This window comes from Lissotriton helveticus, chromosome 8 (assembly GCF_964261635.1).
Source record: "Lissotriton helveticus chromosome 8, aLisHel1.1, whole genome shotgun sequence".
NCBI classification, from domain to species: domain Eukaryota; kingdom Metazoa; phylum Chordata; class Amphibia; order Caudata; family Salamandridae; genus Lissotriton; species Lissotriton helveticus.
This window is the reverse complement of record NC_136069.1, coordinates 598,613,434-598,635,762: the sequence shown is the minus strand read 5'-3', so window position 1 is coordinate 598,635,762 and position 22,329 is coordinate 598,613,434. Positions and strand designations below refer to the sequence as shown.

General features: G+C 47.7%; 1 protein-coding gene across 1 annotated transcript in view; it reads right to left on the bottom strand.

Annotated features, from left to right (window-relative positions):
* Positions 1-22,329, bottom strand: part of BORA (BORA aurora kinase A activator) — a 411,259-nt gene that overhangs the window by 151,616 nt on the left and 237,314 nt on the right. Inside the window, 1 exon segment of the mRNA XM_078657420.1 lies at positions 18,531-18,587. Within this exon segment, the coding sequence (XP_078513546.1) occupies positions 18,531-18,587 (57 nt within the window).

Genomic DNA, 22,329 nt, shown 5'->3' with positions numbered 1-22,329 from the left:
CTACCAATTTCAAGTGATTGAAAAGAACAAAGCCCACCTCTTCACTCAGGTGGAAAAAGAAGCGGTGTCGGAATCACTGTATTCCACGCTGGGCTTGATGCACTGTCATTTTTGCCCCCGCCGAACGGATCCCTGGATGAGTTGGTTGTGCAGTCAGGGGGCTCGAGGAGACGAAATATTCCAGCAGGCAGCGCAGGACATCGGCAGAGGGTTTCACAGAATCCTGAAGATCGCGCAACCACTGGGCCGCCTGATCCTGACTTACAACTGCATTCTGGGACTTGCAGTCATTTCGATACTCCAGGAACTGTCACAGGTGATACAAATCACAGATAAAGGCGGAGCAAACTTTTACTATTTCAGTTGGGACAAGACACACCTATGTGATTACACCTCCCTTTCCTGTTCCACTCTGGGCGCTGACGAGGCCACTGGGCCGAAATGCATACGCCCGCTGCTGCAGAATCTTGCAATAAAGAATCTCCGCTTTACTCCCCTACTACGGCCTTTGCCTTTCATTTTCGGAGGGGTTCTGGTCATTTATACAACGCTGGCCAGCGGCGTTCTACAGAGGCCCCTGCACACAAGATGGCGTGGTCTATACTGGAGTTGATGTTTCGTTAGAAATACTTCCAATTTCAAGTGATTGAAAAGACCAAAGCCCACTTCTTCATTCAGGTGGAAAAAGAAGCGGTGTCGGAATCACTGTATTCCGCGCTGGGCTTGATGCACTGTCATTTTTGCCCCCGCCCAACGGATCCCTGGATGAGTTGGTTGTGCAGTCAGGGGGCTCGAGGAGACGAAATATTCTAGCAGGCAGCGCAGGACATCGGCAGAGGGTTTCACAGAATCCTGAAGCTCGCGCAACCACTGGGCCGCCCGATCCTGACTTACAGCTGCATTCTGGGACTTGCAGTCATTTCGATACTCCAGGAACTGTCACAGGTGATACAAATCACAGATAGGGGCGGAGCAAACTTTTACTATTTCAGTTGGGATAAGACACACCTATGTGATTACACCTCCCTTTCCTGTTCCACTGTGGGCGCTGACGAGGCCACTGGGCCGAAATGCATACACCCGCTGCTGCAGAATCTTGGAATAAAGAATCTCCGCTTTACTCCCCTACTGCGGCCTCTGCCTTTCATTTTCTGAGGGGTTCTGGACATTTATACAACGCTGGCCAGCGGCGTTCTACAGAGGCCACTGCACACAAGATGGCGTGGTCTATACTGGCGTTGATGTTTCGTTACAAATACTTCCAATTTCAAGTGATTGAAAAGACCAAAGCCCAACTCTTCATTCAGGTGGAAAAAGAAGCGGTGTCGGAATCACTGTATTCCGCGCTGGGCTTGATGCACTGTAATTTTTGCCCCTTCCGAACGGATCCCTGGATGAGTTGGTTGTGCAGTCAGGGGGCTCGAGGAGACAAAATATTCCAGCAGGCAGCGCAGGACATCGGCAGAGGGTTTCACAGAATCCTGAAGATCGCGCAACCACTGGGCCGCCTGATCCTGACTTACAACTGCATTCTGGGACTTGCAGTCATTTCGATACTCCAGGAACTGTCATAGGTGATACAAATCACAGATAGGGGCGGAGCAAACTTTTACTATTTCAGTTGGGACAAGACACACCTATGTGATTACACCTCCCTTTCCTGTTCCACTCTGGGCGCTGACGAGGCCACTGGGCCGAAATGCATACGCCCGCTGCTGCAGAATCTTGGAATAAAGAATCTCCGCTTTACTCCCCTACTACGGCCTTTGCCTTTCATTTTCGGAGGGGTTCTGGTCATTTATACAACGCTGGCCAGCGGCGTTCTACAGAGGCCCCTGCACACAAGATGGCGTGGTCTATACTGGAGTTGATGTTTCGTTAGAAATACTTCCAATTTCAAGTGATTGAAAAGACCAAAGCCCACTTCTTCATTCAGGTGGAAAAAGAAGCGGTGTCGGAATCACTGTATTCCGCGCTGGGCTTGATGCACTGTCATTTTTGCCCCCGCCCAACGGATCCCTGGATGAGTTGGTTGTGCAGTCAGGGGGCTCGAGGAGACGAAATATTCCAGCAGGCAGCGCAGGACATCGGCAGAGGGTTTCACAGAATCCTGAAGCTCGCGCAACCACTGGGCCGCCCGATCCTGACTTACAACTGCATTCTGGGACTTGCAGTCATTTCGATACTCCAGGAACTGTCACAGGTGATACAAATCACAGATAGGGGCGGAGCAAACTTTTACTATTTCAGTTGGGATAAGACACACCTATGTGATTACACCTCCCTTTCCTGTTCCACTCTGGGCGCTGACGAGGCCACTGGGCCGAAACGCATACGCCCGCTGCTGCAGAATCTTGGAATAAAGAATCTCCGCTTTACTCCCCTACTGCGGCCTCTGCCTTTCATTTTCAGGGGGGTTCTGGACATTTATACAACGCTGGCCAGCGGCGTTCTACAGAGGCCCCTGCACACAAGATGGCGTGGTCTATACTGGCGTTGATGTTTCGTTAGAAATACTACCAATTTCAAGTGATTGAAAAGACCAAAGCCCATCTCTTCACTCAGGTGGAAAAAGAAGCGGTGTCGGAATCACTGTATTCCGCGCTGGGCTTGATGCACTGTCATTTTTGCCCCCGCCGAACGGATCCCTGGATGAGTTGGTTGTGCAGTCAGGGGGCTCGAGGAGACGAAATATTCCAGCAGGCAGCGCAGGACATCGGCAGAGGGTTTCACAGAATCCTGCAGATCGCGCAACCACTGGGCCGCCTGATCCTGACTTACAACTGCATTCTGGGACTTGCAGTCATTTCGATACTCCAGGAACTGTCACAGGTGATACAAATCACAGATAGGGGCGGAGCAAACTTTTACTATTTCAGTTGGGACAAGACTATTTCAGTTGGGACAAGACACCTATGTGATTACACCTCCCTTTCCTGTTCCACTCTGGGCGCTGACGAGGCCACTGGGCCGAAATGCATACGCCCGCTGCTGCAGAATCTTGGAATAAAGAATCTCCGCTTTACTCCCCTACTGCGGCCTCTGCCTTTCATTTTCAGGGGGGTTCTGGACATTTATACAACGCTGGCCAGCGGCGTTCTACAGAGGCCCCTGCACACAAGATGGCGTGGTGTATACTGGCGTTGATGTTTCGTTAGAAATACTTCCAATTTCAAGTGATTGAAAAGACCAAAGCCCACCTCTTCATTTAGGTGGAAAAAGAAGCGGTGTCGGAATCACTGTATTCCGTGCTGGGCTTGATGCACTGTCATTTTTGCCCCCGCCGAACGGATCCCTGGATGAGTTGGTTGTGCAGTCAGGGGGCTCGAGGAGACAAAATATTCCAGCAGGCAGCGCAGGACATCGGCAGAGGGTTTCACAGAATCCTGCAGATCGCGCAACCACTGGGCCGCCTGATCCTGACTTACAACTGCATTCTGGGACTTGCAGTCATTTCGATACTCCAGGAACTGTCACAGGTGATACAAATCACAGATAAAGGCGGAGCAAACTTTTACTATTTCAGTTGGGACAAGACACACCTATGTGATTACACCTCCCTTTCCTGTTCCACTCTGGGCGCTGACGAGGCCACTGGGCCGAAATGCATACGCCCGCTGCTGCAGAATCTTGGAATAAAGAATCTCCGCTTTACTCCCCTACTACGGCCTTTGCCTTTCATTTTCGGAGGGGTTCTGGTCATTTATACAACGCTGGCCAGCGGCGTTCTACAGAGGCCCCTGCACACAAGATGGCGTGGTCTATACTGGAGTTGATGTTTCGTTAGAAATACTTCCAATTTCAAGTGATTGAAAAGACCAAAGCCCACTTCTTCATTCAGGTGGAAAAAGAAGCGGTGTCGGAATCACTGTATTCCGCGCTGGGCTTGATGCACTGTCATTTTTGCCCCCGCCCAACGGATCCCTGGATGAGTTGGTTGTGCAGTCAGGGGGCTCGAGGAGACTAAATATTCCAGCAGGCAGCGCAGGACATCGGCAGAGGGTTTCACAGAATCCTGAAGATCGCGCAACCACTGGGCCGCCCGATCCTGACTTACAACTGCATTCTGGGACTTGCAGTCATTTCGATACTCCAGGAACTGTCACAGGTGATACAAATCACAGATAGGGGCGGAGCAAACTTTTACTATTTCAGTTGGGACAAGACTATTTCAGTTGGGACAAGACACCTATGTGATTACACCTCCCTTTCCTGTTCCACTCTGGGCGCTGACGAGGCCACTGGGCCGAAATGCATACACCCGCTGCTGCAGAATCTTGGAATAAAGAATCTCCGCTTTACTCCCATACTGCGGCCTCTGCCTTTCATTTTCTGAGGGGTTCTGCACATTTATACAACGCTGGCCAGCAGCGTTCTACAGAGGCCCCTGCACACAAGATGGCGTGGTCTATACTGGCGTTGATGTTTCGTTAGAAATACTACCAATTTCAAGTGATTGAAAAGACCAAAGCCCATCTCTTCACTCAGGTGGAAAAAGAAGCGGTGTCGGAATCACTGTATTCCGCGCTGGGCTTGATGCACTGTCATTTTTGCCCCCGCCGAACGGATCCCTGGATGAGTTGGTTGTGCAGTTAGGGGGCTCGAGGAGACAAAATATTCCAGCAGGCAGCGCAGGACATCGGCAGAGGGTTTCACAGAATACTGAAGCTCGCGCAACCACTGGGCCGCCCGATCCTGACTTACAACTGCATTCTGGGACTTGCAGTCATTTCGATACTCCAGGAACTGTCACAGGTGATACAAATCACAGATAGGGGCGGAGCGAACTTTTACTATTTCAGTTGGGACAAGACTATTTCAGTTGGGACAAGACACCTATGTGATTACACCTCCCTTTCCTGTTCCACTCTGGGCGCTGACGAGGCCACTGGGCCGAAATGCATACGCCCGCTGCTGCAGAATCTTGGAATAAAGAATCTCCGCTTTACTCCCCTACTGCGGCCTCTGCCTTTCATTTTCGGAGGGGTTCTGGACATTTATACAACGCTGGCCAGCGGCGTTCTACAGAGGCCCCTGCACACAAGATGGCGTGGTGTATACTGGCGTTGATGTTTCGTTAGAAATACTTCCAATTTCAAGTGATTGAAAAGACCAAAGCCCACCTCTTCATTTAGGTGGAAAAAGAAGCGGTGTCGGAATCACTGTATTCCGCGCTGGGCTTGATGCACTGTCATTTTTGCCCCCGCCGAACGGATCCCTGGATGAGTTGGTTGTGCAGTCAGGGGGCTCGAAGAGACAAAATATTCCAGCAGGCAGCGCAGGACATCGGCAGAGGGTTTCACAGAATCCTGAAGCTCGCGCAACCACTGGGCCGCCCGATCCTGACTTACAACTGCATTCTGGGACTTGCAGTCATTTCGATACTCCAGGAACTGTCACAGGTGATACAAATCACAGATAGGGGTGGAGCGAACTTTTACTATTTCAGTTGGGACAAGACACACCTATGTGATTACACCTCCCTTTCCTGTTCCACTCTGGGCGCTGACGAGGCCACTGGGCCGAAATGCATACGCCCGCTGCTGCAGAATCTTGGAATAAAGAATCTCCGCTTTGCTCCCCTACTGCGGCCTCTGCCTTTCATTTTCGGAGGGGTTCTGGACATTATATATATATATATATATATATATATATCGGACTTGTCCGCCGAAATGCATCTGGTCGAAACGCATCTGGTCGTTTTTGGAATAAATTATCTTTGATTTCAACCCACGGAGTCGGTGCCTGTTTTCGGATACTATAGAACCAGGATTGGAACTAGATATATATATATATATATATATATATATATATACATACATATACATACATATACACACACACACACACACACACACATACATACACACACACATATATATATATACATATATGCACATATATACATATATGAGACTTAAACAACTGTGCAGGCAAACTACAAACTCTTTTAATCACCCAGGAAGAAGGAGCTGGGGGCTCCGAAACGTGTACGTGTAATTCATCAGGAATGCAAGTCTGCCGGTCCCTCTGAATAAATATTTCTTGTGAAATTGAACTGCTGGGAGTGCGTCCTTGCTAGCAGAACAACTTCGAGACATATAAATGATTGGCTTTCTAATAACTTGTTCATCTTATTATTTTAATTCTAAAGTTTTTCTATGTTTATGTCAATCTTCAATGATTGATCCTGCTAAATATTTTTTGTTAATTATAATGGGATCTTTTTGAAAATATAGGTTTTTAGGATGTTTTGACTCAACATTTTTATATCCTTTAATCTTTGCTCGTACAACACAGTTGACACTACCTTTGTCTACTTTGCTTGGATTGTCAGCTGTATAGGTCTCTGCAAACAAATCATTTTAGTGCACCATGATTTTACTTCATCCATTTTCCTACATTAGGGAGTCAAGCAGCAGATTTATTAAGCAGGTGAGAACAAAATGCACATGGATTTCACACTAGCGCAGCGAAGACACCTACTACGTCAAACCATGACCAGTTTTCACCTGCCAGTAAAGCCCAACTTTGGTAATGGCCATATGGCTTACTCCAACGTCTTCGAATACCTATCATAATAATGTGCTTTGGAGTTTGTAGGCTGATCAGCATCCTTGATTCAGTGTTAAGGTAAGCCCACAGGGCAAATTTGCAAACTGGGTATTCGTAAACCATGCACAAGAGATGCTTCCTTATAGAGTAGTATACATCAGTCTGACAGCATCACCATTTTGTCTGTGAGAAAACATTTTCAGAACTCTAAAGTCCTAGATAGAGTTGGCCATGACCTCAGACTATTGCTCTGCGTGCCACCATTTGCCTTCAGCTGAACAATTAGGTTTAGGTTTATGGAACCTTTATTTCTGAGGACGAGGAATGGAATGTAAACAGGACATGGGGGTTTTCGGCTGTGGTCTGGCAATTAGTAATCCAGTGAGGGAAAATAAGAGGTGTACAAGCCTCACTAAACGAAAAGCTCAGTAAAAATAAAACCATGGCAAAATTTGTAGGAAGCTGGCTTTTCATGTAGTGTACCAAAATGAGGTACACTGTGTACTAAGTCCTGACGACCCTTATTGGCTTACAGGGCTTAAATTAAAATCCCAAATACTCGCTTTCGTGGTAGTGTGGGCAAGTAGTTTAGGCTTATGAGAGAGTAGTGTTAAGCATTTGTTGCACACACAGAGTCAAATGACACTAAAAAAGAAACTACAGACACATTTTGAAAAAGTAAATTTTTTATTGAATTTTAGACCGCAAGATATTCATAATCGGTTAATTACTTTAGAGGTTATTATATTTTACAGTAGAAAATAACAGCTCTCAGACGAGGCATGAGCTTCGAACATGGGGATGTTATCCTATGGGAGAAAGACAGCATAGGGTCACCACAACCAAGATGGGAGAAATCCTTTCTTGGCTATAAACTTCAGGCTGCCCATCCTAAGAGTGTGTCCAGCCTGATAGTGCACAACGCCTCCCCACTATCTAATTTCCCACCTGTCCAGGTGCCAAATGGGCCTCAGGGCAGCAGGTGGCATTCCCAAAGTCTGGGAGGAGCCGAGGTCGCAGATCAAAAGTGGCATAGGCTTTGATGCCTCTGGCCTTGGTATGCAAATTCACTAGCCATCCTGCTGGAGGAGGTGATAACATCGCCTGCCAGAGTAGGTAGTGTTCCTGACCTCCTGTGAGCTTAGACTAGGTTCTGGCTCCCTGCAAGTGACAGTCTGTGGGGGCAGGCTGAAGGGGTCCAGTCAGCCAGCACACTAGAAGACTAGCAAGGTTTCAGGGGGCACCTCTAAGGTGCATGCCATAATAAATCTAGTACTGTCATCACAAAGGACGTATTAAGTGTTAGGCCTGGCATCCTTGGAGTGGGTTTCCCTGTATTTTTGCCTTTGTCTTCTGTATCTTTACTGTGTGGTGGACTTTTTTTTGCTAGTCTAGATGCTTTGGGCAATTTGAGCTTCTCTGTAAATTGTTCTCATGGATTAGCGTTTCCATAATTGCCTCATTTGATTTACTGTTAAGCCCCCAGTACAGTGCACTATGTGCGCCTTGGGCTTGTAAACCAAATGCCTCTAGTGGGCCTGCAGCACTGATTGTGCCACCCACACAAGCAGCCTTGCAAAAGGGTCTCAGGCTTGCCATTGCAGTGTCTGTGTGCAGTCTAGAACTGCCATGTCAATCCGGCAAGTGCATCCACTTGCCAGGCACTAACCTTTCCTTTTCTTCCATGCATCACCCCTAAGGCAGGCCCAAGGTACCCCTGTGGGCAGGGTGCAGTGTATGTGAAAGGTAGGACAGATCCTGATGAATATGGCATGTCCCAATAGTAAAATACTGCCACCTTCTTTTTTCACTATTGAAAGACTATCTGCCCCGTAGGATAGAATGGGGAGTTTACTTATAACATCTTATAAGTATAACTGTGCATGGGAACAAGATCGAAAAAGGAAGTTTACTATGCCTGAACTCAAAATCTAAAGTTGCATCTTTAAGTAAGGACGATTTTTACATTCTGGGTTTGAAAATACCACTATTAGAAAGTAGGTATGTTCTTGCTTAGCTATCCTGTATGCCTCTGCTAGAGTTGCGTATTGACTGTCTGGCTTTGGAGTGACAGGGGCTGGGGATGTTCATTCTGTTCAGATAGCAACTTGGGGGAGCCGGGGGTGGGGGGAGGATGAGGTGTGTCCTGTCTTTCCAGGGTGAGTCAGTGCTTGGCTGAATAGACCTGGGCTGTATTCAGAGTAGAGGGGGAGGAGGTTTTTCACACCTGAGTGGGCTTGGTCTGCCTCGGACAATGCTGCATCCACCTCCTGCCAGGAAGCTGGGCCAGAGAAGACAAGCTGATTAGTGGCGGAGCACAGACACACTCAGACTACAGAGAACAAAGGAATTTGCATCATAAAAAGTGGGGCCTAGACTTTTAGATCACTTTTGGAATTCAAAAGGAAGCTCCGCCAAGGAGAAGAGCTGGAAGAAGCAGGCGGCCACGTACTACCCTTTTGTTGTGTGCTGTCTGGGGTTAGCCTGCAGTAGCTATTTCTGCCAAGGAGAGGAACAGTGTGTATCCTGCTTGACAAAGTACCTCCAAGTGCTTCAGGAAGAGCTTGCCCCCCTGTTCAAGAAGTCTCAGGAACAGCAAAGACTTCACCATCCTTCTGGGCACAGTCTTTGGAACCGCTGGTTTCAGCCACCGCAAAAGAAAAGAGCAGTGGACTCTCACAGAGTCAGTCGGTGGTTCCGTGTACTGAAGGCACAGCCACACTTCACATCCTTGGTCTCACCGTCGCTGCTGGGCGACCGTCACCGAGTCGTTGCTTGCACCACATCCTATGGGCCCCGCACTGCACTGCTTCCACTTAACACCGCAACCGCGACGGTTGTCCCAAATGACTAATGCCCTTAGGATCGGTAGCAACGAGAAAGGTACGGTCTACGAATCTGTCGAAGCTTTAGCTGGCCTATACCGACGCAGTCAGCTGGAACTGTTACTCTGTCATTTTAATCATCGCGGTAGCCCCGGACCGAACTACTGATTTGGAAGAAATGTGTTTGTTGACTAGTCTTGCAAATTGAAGGTTATCTTGCAAAGTAACTATTTTTACAGTGTTGATTTTTTGGTCTTGTTGGTTTAGATAAAGTTTTGCTTATTTTTCTAAACTAATGTGGTGTCCATTTGTAGTGTTTTCACTGTGTTACTGTATGCATGCAAAAAAAATTTACACGCTGCCTGTGAGATAAGCCAGTCTGCTCATGCCAAGCTACCATGGTGGTGAGCAGGGGTTATTTTAGAAGTGTATCCACCTTACCCTGGCTAGAAAGAAGGGTCCCTACTAAAACGTAGGTGCAAATAATTGCCAACTAGAGACCCCCATTTCTAACATTAAGACAAGCTGTATGATACCAAACACCATAGGTTTCAGTGAAGCCATCATGTAGCCGGGCAACTCATGATGACCAGTGCCCAGTATATGCCTTAAGGAGGATTCCCAGTTCACTTGCAATATCTGGTAATATCACAAGGGCACATCTGCTCATGCCGATATGTCCTCACATAGCATATAATGCACCCTGCCTTAGGGCTGGTAGGCTTGAAGAAGGGTTGTCTTAAATATATTATATGCAGTTACTTTGGCATGGCACACAGGAGCGTGACAGGTCATGTTTTCAAACATGGTTTGCACCATGTCATGCGGCCTGCAATGGCAGTCTGAGTGCAATTTGTGTGTGGGTCACTTAGGGTGGCATAACATAGCTGCAGACATAATGAACCCTCTATAGTACCCAGGCCTTAGGTAACAGGGGTACCATTTACTAGGGACTTACAGTGGTGCTAAAGTCCATGTGAATTGGGTTACAATTAGACTTGAACTTGCTTTAGGGAAAGCACTGGCAAGGAGGTCTGGTTAGCATGCCTCAGTGATCGGTCAAAGCTGAAAACCAGAATCTAGTAGTTAAAAATGGGGCGGAGACAAAATTCCAGTTTCCTACAATTGAACTGTAATATCAGTACAAGGATATGAACTTTAGAATATGGCGGAGTAGGGGGGCAATGGTACTAAGGGGACACACAAGGCAAGGGGGCATATTCACAAACTGTATTTTGTAGTTTGTCTAGTAGTACTATAGTACTAATCAAGTTCTACAAAATTAACAAGTTACTTGCCTTCGGTAACGATATATCTGTAAGAGACATATTAGTGATGGATTCCTTACCTTAGAATTACCCCCCCCCCCCCCCGGTCAGACTGGATCCGGAGAATTTTTGTTCCGCAGTACCCCTGTGCGTCGATAGGTGTTGTCAGTTAACTTTGCGTTAGCCATTGGCATCGGGATTGCTGGAACGACGTTGTGGTATCTACTTAGACGCAGCCCCTACTTGCGGACGTCAGTTCTTTACACGACATACCACACCAGAAGCGCAGAGCCATGCAAGACATTGACCACTGGTGTATAAAACTGGGGCCCTGAAAGGGGGTCCCTTACCCTAGAAGTCAGTTCGCAGAATGGAGAGGATGGTTGGGGCGGTAAGGAATCCATAACTAACATATGTCTCTTACAGATATATTGTTACCGAAGGTAACTTGTTCATCTGAAAGACTATTAGTTTTGGATTCCTTACCTTAGAATAGATGCCCCAACATTACCCTGGAGGTGGGCCTGCGAACCAAGTTCACACCAGAAAGACCTGGTGAACTTAACGGCCAAAGAAGCAGTCTCTCCGGACTTGGCTGTCCAGGCAGGAAGGCTTACTGAACATGTGCAAGGAAGCCCACGTGGATGCCTGGCAGATGTCATGAAAGGGGACTCCACGTCCCAAAGCAGTAGTGGCTACCACCGTCCTGATGGAATGGGCACGCAAGCCTACTGGAGTTTCATTTTTCGCCAAGGAATAACAAATTTTAATGCCAAGAACAACCCATCAAGAGATGGTTCGCTTTTGCACAGCCTGACCTTTCTTGGCGCCCACATTGTCAACAAAGAGCTGGTCATCCACCCGGAATGGTCATGTGCGATCCAGATAAAATGAGCATGTATGTTTTGGATCCAGACTGTGGAGCCTCTCTTCCTCTTTAGGACGGGGGCGGGAAGAAGGTGGGCAAAGTAATGGTCTGTCCTATGTGGAAAGAGGTAACCACTTGGGGAAGAAAAGAAGGTAGAGTTCGAAGGACAACCTTGTCTGGATGAACAGCAAGGAGGCTGTTCGTCCAGTGGCTTACAAGAAAGAGCATGAAGCTCACTCATCCCGTGCAGTGGTGATGGCAATCAGAAAGGCAGTCTTCAGAGTAAAAAAGTCTGAGAGGACAATTATGTAATGGCTCGAAGGGAGCACACATCAGATAAGTCAGAACCAGATTCTAGTCCCACTGGGGCATTACGAAAGGAATAGGTGGAAAGAGATGAATGAATGAATTTTAGATTTATAAAGCGCCTGGTTACTACAAAGGAGTGTACCCGCGCGGAGCATAATTCAGGCCCTGACAATTCCGGTGCAGATGGACTACTCGTTCTGTCTAAAAAGCCAGGTGTTCAGGTTTTTCCGGAAGCCTGCCTCAGACTGTTCAAGTCTTAGGTTAGTTGGCATCGAGTTCCTGAGCCTGGCTGCACGCCGCCCAAAAGAGCATCCCACCCAGGCTTCTACGATGAACTCTGGGGATCACTGCCAGCTCTGCTCCTCCAGATCTGAGTGTTCTGGAGGTGGTATGAGCCTTGATCAGTTGGAAGATGTAGCTGGGACCCCTCTGATACATTATCCTATGCGTAAAACACAGGGCTTTAAAGGCAATTCTGTGTTTAAATGGGAGCCAGTGAAGTTCAGCTTCACCATTTAGAGGACCGTTTAGGTTGTCTCAGAAGCATCTGGGCTGCAACGTTTTGCACTCTTTACAGCATTGCTAGCCTGCCTATAGATGTACCCAGATAGAGCAGATTGCAGCAGTCCAGCCGCGACATTTGCAAGGCCTGCACTACTGTTTTTTGTGCAGCAGCCGGTATTCGCCTCAGGAGCTTCTTTATCAATCTAAGCACCCCAAAGCATATGCCCACTGTGGCCCTAATCGGACTGTCAAAAGATAGCTATGCCTGGACAACGATGCCTAGATTTTTCACATTGGGTTTTGGGCTCGGGCCCAAATCTACCGGCCACCATGCCAAGGACCAGATGGAGGGCTGCTTTCCGACCATCAGCACCTCAGTTTTCTCTACATTCAACTTCAAGCAGCTGGCTTGCATCCATGTTGCTAAGTCAGCAAGACACAGTTTAAAATTGGTTGATACCCTTTCATCATCATTAGCTAATGTAATCATGATCCGAGAGTCATCAGCATGTTACACCATCTTCACCCCAGGGCTTTGGATCACATCGGCCAGTGGGCGCATGTAAAGATTGAACAGAGTGGCGCTCAGCACCGACCCGAGGCACTCCCCTCTGCAGCGGGGTAAAGTCGGACTTGTATGGCTTCTGGATGACCTGAAACGAGTGTTTATGGAGGAAGTCCGCAATCCAATCAAAGGCTCCACCCCCAATACCCTGTGTCCAGAGTCGATCCAGCAACAGTGTGTGCAACTACATCGAAGGCTGTGCTGAGATCTAACATGAGCGCCCCTGATTTCCCTTAGTCAGCCACCCTACGTAGTGTCTCCGCGGCCAGAAGCGGGCCGATTCCGCACTATGCTGTGGCCTGAGACCTGACTGGGTCTCATGTAGGAGTGCCCTTTAGAAGCCTATTTACAATAGGGGACTTGAAAAGAGAAGGCTGATCTGGAAGGCAAAGAAAGGCTGAAATGGCTGCAAGACCGCCATTAAGGGTGCCCACAGCAGAACACTGCTGAGCCAAAGAAAAAAAGAAAGAGGAGAACCTCCGAAAGAGGGGCAGAAAGGGGATCCACAGCCTTTGCTGTGCACCATGCCACAAATTTGTTCCATCTGCAGGCGTATACCGATTTAGTGGAGGGATGTCTGGCTACCAAGATGACATTACAGACTTCGGGAGGAAGGTCGAAAGCGGTCAACTGTCGTTGCTTAATCTCCACGCAATGAGGTGGGGGCTGGACAGGTGGAGGACCGTCCCCCACTGCTGCGACGGAAGATCTTCCCAAAGAGGAAGTCTGATTGGAGGATCGATGGCTATGTGCAAGAGCTTGGGATACCAGACTCTTCGTGCCCAGTCCGGAGCCACAAGAATGACTGGTCGCGCTTGATCATCTTCAGCACTCTGGGCAGAAGTGTTGTGGGCGGAAAGGAGTATAGAAGACCGCAACTTCACTTGCGATGAAAAGCGTTGCCGATCGAGTGCCGCCTTGGAAATTCCAATGCTCAGAACGGCTAACATTGCGCATTCTCTTCAGTGCCAAATAGCTCTAACCAAGGCTCTCCCCACTGTTGAAAGAGACCTTGCACCACCCAAGTGAAGACACCATTTGTGCTGCATAATGCACCGGTGGCTGAGTTTGTCCTCCGTGGCTTTCAGGGAACCCGCCAGGTGTTGAAGCACTAGGGACATGCCCTGATGTTCCAGCCGCTTCCAGAGACGAAGGGCCTCCTGACTGAGTCCACGACCCCACCCAGTCTAGTTTGTTGCAATACCACATGGCGGTGGTGTTGTCCTTGAACACCTGCACTACTCTTCCTTTGACAGAGGGAAGGAATGCCTTCAGTGCAAGACGAATCGCCCGGAGCTCCAGAAGGTTGATGTGGAGCCCAGACTCCGCCGGAGACCAGAGGTCTCTGATCTCTGCCTTCCCTATGTGGCCACCCCACCAAAGAAGTGATACATCTGTCACCACTGTAAACTCTGGGTGAGGAAGGGAGAGGGATCTGCCATTGACCCAATCCCGGTCCGTCAGTCACCACTGCAGTTCGTGTGCAGTGCCCTCCGAGATCTGGACGCAATCAGAAAGATTCCCCTGATGCTGTGCTCACTTGAACTTTAAGTCCCACTGAAGAGCCCGCATGTGCCACCTGGCATGATCCACCAGCAGGATACATAAGGCCCAGCAGCCTCAGAGTTCTTCTGCCCGAAACTCAGGATAGAGGCTGAAAAATCGGAATCAAAGCCCGAATATCCCAGACTCGCTTCTCGGGAGGATAGGCCTGAAACTGCGCTGTGTCCAGAACTGCCCCGTTGAAAAGGAGCTTCTGAAAGGGAATCAGGTGTGACCTCGGCACATTGACAGAGAACCCCAGCGAATGCATGAGGTACGCCACAGTCTGTAAGCGGGAGAGGAAAGCCTGGGGCGAACTGTCGTTCAACAGCCAGTGGTCGAGATAGAGGAAGACTGGAACCCCTGATCTGTGCAGATGAGCTGCGACCACCGCCATCACTTTTGTGTACACCGGGGGGGGGGGGGGGGGGGGGGGGGGCACTGGTAAGGCCAAAGGGGTGCACGGTAAACTGAAAATGCTATGGCCTTTCATCAACCGTAGGTAAGGTCAGTGGGCAGGCAGGACGGGGAAGTAAAAATAAACGTCCTTCAAGTCCAACGCTACCATCCAGTCACCAGGGTCAAAGGCAGACAGGACCTGAGCCAATGTCAACATTTTGAACTTCTCCTTCCAGAGGAAATGGTTGACGTTCCTGGGATCCAAGATAGGACGCAGGACTTCGTCCTTCTTGGGCCCCAGAAAGTAGTGGGAATAACAACCACGACCTACTTCTTGGGCGGGAACTCGCTCGATAGCTCCCTTGGCCAAGAGACCTCTAACTTCCTGGCGGAGAAGGGCCAAGTTATCCTCAGACATGCAATGGAGTTGAGGTGGCATGGATGGAGGGGTAGTCTCGAAGGGGAGGGAGTAGCCCCTTTGGACTATCTGCAAAACCCACTGGTCCAACGTAGTGGTTTGCCAGTGGGGGAGGTGATGGCACATCCTACTGCCCACTGGAAACTGGTGGCCCTGAAAGGCCAGACTAGGAGGGCTTGAAGGCTGCTGCAGAGGAGCTACTGGTGGACTGGCCTGGCCGCTGGCCCCAGACCCACGTTGGGTCCCACGCTGGCCTGTGGCTCTGGGAGGAACTTGGCGGGGCACCCCTTCCGTAGCCAATAAATGGGAGGAAAGCAGACTGCATGGGGAGATATGTAGTCATGAGGATCCAAAGACCTGGCCGGAGCCCGAGAATCCTTAAAGCGCTTAAGCGCATGGTCTGCCTTGTCGCCAAATAAGCGACGGCCATCAAAGGGCATGTCCATAAGAATAGATTGGACATCAACCGAGAAGCCAATGGACCTCAGCCAGGTGTAGCGTGTCAGGGCTACCAATGTTGAAATAGTCCTGCCTAGCGAGTTGGCGGTATCCGGTCCGCAGTGAATGGCAAACTTTGCTGCATCTCTCCCCTCGGCAACCGCATGAGAGTTTGCGGCCCAGGCCTCCTCTGGGCACTGCGGCAGCACCTTCTCAACCGTATTTCATACAGATTATAACGCCCCAACAGACATTCAGTGTTCACCGACCGCAGTTCCAAACTGGTGGAAGAAAACATCTCTTCCCAAGGTGTTCCAGCTTCTTGGATTCCCCATCTGGAGGAGCAGTAGGGAACAAGCCTTCTGTGGTAGAGGCTAAGACAACCAAGCTCTCAGGGGTAGGGTGTTGGGAGAGGAAAATGGGATCACCTGGAGCCAGGCGGTGGTGTTGGGTAATCATCCTAGCCACAGGTTAGACTGAGTGCACAGAAGGATGTCCGTGAGGGCCTCATTGAATGGCAGCAGGGGCTCCGAAAAGAGGCCACTGTTGGTTGAAGCACCTCAGTCAGGAGGTTAGTCCGGACTGCCACCGTAGGAAGCTCAAGGCCCAAATCTCAGCTGCCCTAAGCAACACCACAGTGTAGGAGGCTCCCTCCTCTAGAGCCAGGGTAGGGGGAGAAAGCATGCCAAGGGCTGGAGATGAGTCCAGACCACTGGCCTCACCAAACTCATCAATCCAGTCCAGATCTTCAAGTTGGTCTACAAGAGGGTCACCAGAATCCTCCCTGTCCTCCTCACCTTCTCCTGGCTGCCACTCAGGGATATCGGGATCACCAGGATAGAAAATTGGCACAAAAGTGCCGGTTGGCACCAGTACCGGCGTCTGTAGACACCGGTCCGGCTCCGTGTCGAGGTGGAGGCTGGGGTCGACACTAGCTGGGGAGCCAACAGGTGCCTGAGGCGGTGGAGTCAATGGATTAGACCCCAGAGGAGGTTTCGTGAGGTCAACTGGGGCTGGAGCCGCCGGTGGTAAAGGCCTGGAACCCACCACTGAGTTTGGGGACCCGAAGACGAGCCGTCGGAGTCCGGCTGCCCAAAACTGGTGCATACAGCTTGACAGATTTGGAGCAAATTCCCAACCACCCCTTGAGTGACTGCCACATTGCATTTGATACTGTAATGTTGGCTAGACATCTTAGTTACACACCCTGAACACTCAGGATTTATAGAGTTCAGACAGAGCCGGTGGCAGAGCGGGCATGGGGGTAGGAGTTATCCAAGCCTCTGACTGGAATGCAACATGTGAACTGGTAGTAAAGACAGTTTCTTGCATTGCTAGATTTAAGTTAACTCACTTTATCACCCTAGTGTTGGCGGGAACAGCCATTAGATGGATGGGTAAAAGAGACCCCTCTGTCACTCTGTGGCATAGAGATGTAGTGGAGTGGGCGATTGCAGAGGAGGTCCATATGAAACTTGGTCACAGAGATGCTATATAGCAGAGGACCTGAAAGCTGGGCCGCATTACTAGGGTAAATGCATGGGGATAGAGATGAGATGATTAAGCAGACCACATAATCGCAGGAGGGGCGGGGTCTCTCCTGATGCACAGGGACACAACGTGGTGTGGTGTGTGATTGTTGGCAGCTGCTTCTGAGTTACAGTGAATGAGTTACTCTTGGAAGAAAGGTTTGGAAGGGTGATGTAGGGAATGTACGTGCTAGGCAGACATGCAGCACAATGGAAGGCTTTTGGGAGGTTGATGAAATTGTTGGGGTTTAGGACTGCTTCTCTTATCTTATATAATGGAGGACACCAAATTGATATATAGACTGTACCAAGTGATGTTTGATAGTGTATTTTGCAGTTATGGCTTGTTTACTGGTAAAAAGTGCATGTTTATATATATATGTCAAAGATGTGCTAATGTATATTGCCCTTGTTGTTGTGAAATAACTGTATAATGCCGAATAAACAGAATTTACACCCCAAAAAATATTTCTCCTAAAGTAAAAATAATATTCTTTGGCATTATAGATTAATCAAAAGGCGAAGTGTGGAATTAAAAGTCATTTAATTATATTCTATTACAATGTAATGTATAAAAATTATCTAATTCAAAAACGAATTGTAAAATATTTTATAACAAAATATTAAATATTCTATTTTTATCATTACATTGTATTTAATTATATTTTAACTATTTTAAATAATTTCATGTCATTTAACATGATTTCGTATGAGGTTTAACTTTAAGTTCCTGTCCCCATTATTGTATATCAAAAGGTGCTGCAGTATCAGTGGTTGGACATTCGTGGTGGTGGACTTACTGCGATTTCTTTTTGGCATTAGTAACTTCCAATTGTAAGTTTCGCTCCACCCCCTTTTTCAAGCGTTGGATATGTGCAAGCAAGTCTACACTTTTGAGTAACTTTACATTTGTACTTTGTTAATGGCCAAAAAATAGTAGAATTTCTCAAAAGGTAAGAGTAAACTTACACATGAAAATTACTCTCAACTGTAAGCTACCTTTGTGAACAGCCCAGGCGGTATCTTCCAATTACCGTCATTAAACACTGCCGGTGGCAGGACAGTGTACGAGATTTCATGCAGAATGCGTCTCGCCTACTGTCCTCAATGAGATGGTGCAGATCATCAGCATTCTGCCCTAAGGCTAGATTGTAGGTACTCAACCTTGGCTCTGTAACACTTTTGGATAATTAGCATACATCACTAATACAAATTTATAAAAAGTAACTCAGAAAAGAACAGGTGGATATATTATGGGTCAAGTTTTTAAACAGGAGAGCATGTCTTTAACTAATTATAATATAACTTACCCAATATAGCTGCTAAATTAAAATCCACTGGCAGGGACAAAAGGGTCTGGCAGCCAACTAAGGAAGACAGAAAATGATCACTATATAAAGTAGTAAAAGTAACTTTGCAAAAATAATATACAAAGAAATCCGGAAATAGTTTTACAATTCAACTGTGCCATTAACACAAACCGTTCTCCCCACACCATATAAGCTCAGTAAAACAACACTCAAACCAGTCACAATATAAAACAAGCATTTGCAATGCAATAGGTCTCTCATTAGGAAAGTTTGAGGTATTGGTATTGTAAATGACAAATATTTTATTTATGTGTTGGTTTTGAAAATAGCGAAATTAATAGCTTTATCATTTACAATGCCAATAGTTTTAACTTTCGCCTATAGCATTTCTAATGCAATATGTGTTGCATTTACACAACTTAGATGTATTAATATTACAAATAACAATGGCTTTTATTTTTTTAAATAATTAATACTTAGATAAAAGTTATTGTAATTTATAATGGCATTAGCTTAAACGTTTGTAAATTAACTTTTGGGAAGATTATGTTCAGTGTATTTTATTGTGATGAAAATCCAAGAACAGAAGTGAAATATTAACATCTTTTTGTGACATTTGTAATAAATCTTGAAACATTGAGAGAACATATTAGAACCAGTTGGTCCTGACAGGTGGTTCTTCCAGCCCCTGGTCTGCTGCCTTTTGGCCCTCCACCTTTGGTCCTTCCCCGGTCCCCTCTGCCTCAGTTAGGACTCTGGGTATCAAAGTCAGCCAGGACCTATCCATGCATCCCCAGATTAGCTCAGTCGTTTCATCCTGTTTCTTATCCCTCCGTATTATCCGTAAAATCTCTCGTTTCTTTTCCCCTGATGCCCTTAAACTTATTGTTTTGGCTATGATTCTCTCCCGTCTAGATTACGGGAACAGCCTGTACGTGGGCATTCCTGCCTACGAACTGCGCCGTCTTCAGGCCATCCAGAATCAAGCCGCCCGTCTCATTTACCATCTCCCCAAGTTTCATCACATTACTCCCCTACTCAAGTCCCTTCATTGGCTCCCCATTCCTCAGAGAACCCTCTTCAAGATGGGTTGCCTAGTCTTTATGGCCCGCGCTCGCACTGCCCCGGTTTTCATAAATTCTTTGATCAGTCTTTACACCCCCAGTCGTACCCTCCGCTCCTCCAATCAGGTCCTTCTCAATGTTCCTCGCTTCCGCAAGTCCAGAGTTGGTGGAACTAGGTTCTCCATTCTAGCCCCCCGCTTCTGGAACAGTCTCCCTCTGACCATCAGGTCCATCACTGTTTACCCCCAGTTCCGTAAAGCGCTTAAGACCACCTGTTTGCCCAAGCTTATCCTCTTTAAATCTCCCTAGGTCCGCCTCTGTGTGCTTTTGTCAAACACCAGCGCCAGGAAGCCGCTTGGTCGCAGTGCGCTTTATCAAGAACTTTCAACTTCAACTTGAATAGTTGCACAGAGTGGTGCGGTGGCGTTGAGGGATACGGTGGAGTTGGAGGGGAGGGGGGAAGAGACAGAGAGAGACAGAGAGAGACAGAGAGAGACAGAGAGAGACAGAGAGAGACAGAGAGAGACAGAGAGAGAGAGTGAGAGAGAGTGAGAGAGAGTGAGAGAGAGTGAGAGTGAGAGTGAGAGTGAGAGAGTGAGAGAGAGAGTGAGAGAGAGAGTGAGAGAGAGTGAGAGAGAGTGAGAGAGAGAGTGAGTGAGTGAGAGAGAGTGAGAGAGAGAGAGTGAGTGAGAGAGAGAGAGTGAGTGAGAGAGAGAGAGTGAGAGAGTGAGAGTGAGTGAGAGAGAGTGAGTGAGACAGACAGAGAGAGAGAGAGAGAGAATAACAAGAAGCCAGGCAGCCCGGAAGGCGTCTCAACATCCTGTCTGAGACCAAGCAGAAAGGGGACACCAGCCTTCACTTTCGTAAATCCAAAGCAGTCTACTTCTTGATAAGAACTCAAGGGAGGCAGGAAGATGTGAAATACCTTCCAGTTTGAAGCACCATCAAAGGGCTGTTAAAATCGGATGCAAAGTATACCCTTATTTGTGAATTCTAAACGCTCTGGCATTGTCAATAAAGCATTCTCAAATTGAATTGCATGGGAGAAAAAAATGGAAAGCGAGCGACAGAAATCATAGACAAGTGGAAAGAGTCCCTGTCTAATCTGTAGTAGATTCTGCTCTCTTGCATAAAAGCGTAGGATGTCTTACGCTAGAGCCGCGGATTTTGAAACTGAGCAGCACCCTGTGATTCAGGGCAAATCACTCACTTTTTCCGTGTCTAAAAAACAAACACAAAGAAGGCCGAAAGAAACCGGAGGAAATTACACAAATGGAAGGGGAAGGAAAGAGAGACGAGGGAAAGATAACGAGACAGAGAATGAAAGATGAGATGAAGGAAAAAAAGAAAGGTGGTGAAGGGCGTAGCGACTAGCGAGGGAGAGAAAACATAGAAGGGAAGAAGAAAATTAGAGAAGAGAAAAGTAGGGTAGAAAGAAAGAAAACAGCAGCATGTCTTATTAACAAGACAGAGACGGTGGAAAATTAATGAGAGAGAGGGCTGTGAAGAGGGAGAGAGAGAGAGAAAGGGCGACTGAGAGAAAAATCAGAGGTAAATTAAGCGCACTCGATTAAGAAGCAGCAGGCCAAGGGAAGATAAGTGGGCATTAATGAGAGGCCACGGGCTTGGAGGGAGAGGATATGGGAGGGGGAGAAGGAGGGAGAAACATAAGCGTGTGTGTGAGGGAGAGTAAATGAGAGGAGGGAAGAAGAGAGCGTGACAGAGGGAGGAGAGACAGGAGGCGAGAGCATATGGGCATTGCTGTGGGGGGGCGGGGGAGCAGCAGCCTTTGATGTCTGGTGGTGTGAGACAAATGTTGGTGTGCGAGGCTTCCTTTCAAGTCGGTGGGGGGGGGGCGGGGGAGCGAGTGGGAGGGAACGAGCATATAGGGTGTGAGTGAGGCCTAGCGCGCGCCTGGCGAAGCTTCACGCTTCAGTACACAACATGCATTGGGAGAAATCCGCTTGTTCAAGAGGGTTGTTTCACCTACAATAGTTCAGAGCTATAAATAGCTCGACCTAAAAAAGCTGGTGATAGTTTAGCCTGTGATAAACTGCTATCTACATCATAGTAACATCATAAGAGAACTTTACCAATGGTTTTCGAGGGTAACCAAAACATAAAACTATGTTCACTCTTCATGCGGTCTCTAGATTGCTATAGACACACCAACCACACAACTAACCAAGTTACATAGGATTTTACTTATTTTGTAGTAGAGACTGCTGTGTCCAAACTCCTTCAGGACAAAAGGCCTGTGTCCCAGAGATGACAATGACATGCCCCAAACAAAGTCTCACAATAGCCTGGTATGCAAGGTTAGTAATCACACTTTACTATGGGTACGAGTCCACTTTAGGTTCTCCCCTTAAATAGTGCATGTTAGCCTCTACTCTCCAGTATAAAAATAAAATACACACCTGTTATAAATGGGGTCTCTAGTTGGCAATGGTTTGCACCTTGTCCACCTAGGGACCCTTCCTTCTAGTCAGGATGAGGGGGTACACTCCTAAAAATAACCCCTGCTCACCCCCTTGGTAGCTTGGCACGAGCAGTCAGGCTGATCTTGAAGGCAGTGTGTAAAGCATTTGCACATAACCAAACAGTAATACAATGTAAGCATTACAAAAGGAGACCACACCAGTTTAGGAAAATATCCAATATTTTTTATATACTTAAGACAAGACCAAAAACGATAAATATCCATAATACAGTACTTAGAAATCTTCAGTTAT